Source organism: Cebus imitator, unplaced genomic scaffold, assembly GCF_001604975.1.
Source record: "Cebus imitator isolate Cc_AM_T3 unplaced genomic scaffold, Cebus_imitator-1.0 Scaffold805, whole genome shotgun sequence".
In the NCBI taxonomy this organism is placed as follows: Eukaryota; Metazoa; Chordata; class Mammalia; order Primates; family Cebidae; genus Cebus; species Cebus imitator.
Genome location: NW_016108120.1, coordinates 49095 through 51716, shown reverse-complemented (window position 1 = coordinate 51716; position 2622 = coordinate 49095). Strand labels below are relative to the sequence as shown.

General features: G+C 63.8%; 1 protein-coding gene across 1 annotated transcript in view; it reads left to right on the top strand.

Annotated features, from left to right (window-relative positions):
• PALM (paralemmin) overlaps positions 1-2622 on the top strand; it is a 44765-nt gene that overhangs the window by 15078 nt on the left and 27065 nt on the right. Inside the window, exons 2-4 of the mRNA XM_037735433.1 lie at positions 734-785; positions 1564-1644; positions 2472-2602. Coding sequence (XP_037591361.1) covers positions 734-785; positions 1564-1644; positions 2472-2602 — 264 coding nt within the window. The remainder of the gene's footprint in view (positions 1-733; positions 786-1563; positions 1645-2471; positions 2603-2622) is intronic.

Sequence of the window (2622 nt, the reverse complement as noted above, 5' to 3'; positions counted from 1 at the left end):
AAAAAAAAAAAAATACAAATATCAGCCAGGCGTGGTTGGTACCTGTTGTCCCAGCTTCTCAGGAGGCTGAGGCAGAATTGCTTGAACCTGGGAGGCGGAGGTTGTAGTGAGCTGAGATCACGCCACTGCCCTCCAGCCTGGGGGACAAGAATGAAACTCAGTCTCAAAAAAAAAAGACAATGATTGGATGAGAGCGAGTCTGGGGTTGAATCCCAACTTTGCTTCTTTGCTGTGTGTCCTTGGGAGGCTTATCTCCCTCCCTGGGCTTTTGCAAGCTCAGGCTTGGAAGGTGGGGCTGGTGGGTCTTTCACCCACTCTGCGCCCCTCCTGGGCCTGGAGAGTAGGTCCTGGTGGGCAGGAGGGAGCGGAGAGGACTGTCCCGGTCCGTCTTCTGCTCTGGGCCAGGAGGTAATACACTTCCTTGTTCCTGAAACACCCCTCTGGCCTTTGATGCCTGGTGAACTCCTAAGCATCCTTGGTGGCCCTCCCTCAAGGCCCCCTTCTCCCCAAACCCTTCCTGGTTGCTAGGCAGAGGCTCTTCCCCTCCTGTCCTGGCTTCCTTGGCCGCTGCGGGAGCAGGGAGGGTCCCACTTCACAGAAGGGAAACGGGTTCAAAGAGGAATGACTTGCCCTGGTTACCCCTGGGGGAAGAGGCAGACCTGGGATTCGAACCGCGCCTGACAGCAAGCAGGGCTCAGCGAACCAGAGCCTGACCTCATCTCCCCTCCCTCAGGGTCCTGTCGGCAGAGACCACGTCCCAGCAGGAGCGGCTGCAGGCCATCGCAGTGAGTTTCCGACGCCCCGCAGACAGCATGGTGGCTGTGGGGGGACCTGGGGTCTCGGGGCCCAGGCCTATCCTAGGGCCTGGAACCAGGGCTTGGGGCGTGGCGAGTTATTTGCTTGTGGATCTTGGGTCCTGCTGACCTGCAGAGTCTGAAAGCAGAGACCCCTGAGTCCACGTCTCCAGGACCCCGGCCTCCCCCTGCCTGATGGGTCAGCAGAGAAACTGGGGCTGGGACCCCTGGAGCCTTGCCGTCATCCTGCAGGAAAACGGCCTTTGGTGGTGGGAGCAGCAATGTGATTTGGTACTGTCCTGGTGGCCTCCAACTCAAGAAGACCCCCTTGGGGCCAGCCGACCTCCCCCTGTGACCTCCCCTCTCTTGGGACCTGGCCCGATTCCCGGGTTCAGGCGATTCTCCTGCCTCAGCCTCTCCAGTAGATGGGATTAGAGGCGCCCACCACCACGCCCGGCGAATTTCTATATTTTTAGTAGAGATGGAATTTTGCCATGTTGTCCAGGCTGGTCTTGAACTCCTGAACTCAGGTGATTCTCCTGCCTCGGCCCCCCCAAAGTGCTGGGATGACAGGCGTGAGCCACTGCGCCCAGCCAGTCATTCATTTTTGAGACAGTCTCCCAGGAGGGCAGTGGTCCATCCACTGTCGTCTGGGAGCCAGTGGGCCACGCGGACAGGCAGGGTCAGGCCAGGCAGAGCCTCCCGAGGGTGTGGGGGGATCTCAGGGTCCTGCACGCCTGGCCCCAGCCCCGCCTGGCTCTCCCCACAGGAGAAGCGGAAGCGGCAGGCGGAGATTGAGAACAAGCGTCGGCAACTGGAGGACGAGCGGAGGCAGCTGCAGCACCTGAAGGTGTGGGTGGGGCCGGGACCCGGGGCGGGGAGGGGGGGCAGGGGCCACCTTTCCCTAGGACCCAGAGCCGGGGGGCGGAGGCCACCTTTCCCTAGGACCCAGGGCCAGGGGGGCAGAGGCCACCTTTTCCTAGGACCCAGGGCCAGGGAGGGGGGGGCGGAGGCCACCTTTCCCTAGGACCCAGAGCCGGGGGGCAGAGGCCACCTTTTCCTAGGACCCAGGGCCAGGGGGGCAGAGGCCACGTTTCCCTAGGACCCAGGGCCAGGGGGGCGGAGGCCACCTTTCCCTAGGACCCAGAGCCGGGGGGCGGAGGCCACCTTTCCCTAGGACCCAGAGCCGGGGGGCGGAGGCCACCTTTCCCTAGGACTCAGAGCCGGGGAGCCTCGGGAGGGTGGCAGTGAGATGGAGGCGACCCTGCCCTGGGACCCAGGGCCAGGCAGCCTCAGGGCACCAGGGAGGCAGAGGCCACCTTTGTCCGGGACCCAGGGCCCTCGAGACCCAGGCAGCAGTGAGGCAGAAGCCACCCTGCCCGGGAACCCCTGCCACACCCTGACTCTGACCCAAACCTGACACTGACCCCAACCCTGACCCTGACCTCAGTTCTGACTCTGACCCCGACCCGACCCCAGCCTCAATCCTGACCCTGACCTTGACCCCAACTCTGACGTAACTCTGATCCCAACCCACACCCAGAGCCTCCCCCGACCCCAGCCTTGGTCCCGGCCCCAGTACCAATGCGGACCCTGATTCTAACCCTGACCCCGACCCTGACCCTGGTCCCGCCCCCGCCCCTGCCCCTGTCTCTGACCTGGACACCTGCCGCCCAGTCCAAGGCACTCCGGGAGCGCTGGCTGCTGGAGGGGACGCCGTCCTCGGCCTCGGAGGGGGACGAGGACCTGAGGAGGCAGATGCAGGAGGACGAGCAGAAGACACGGCAGCTGGAGGACTCAGTGTCCAGGTGGGGGCTGGGGGAGCGAC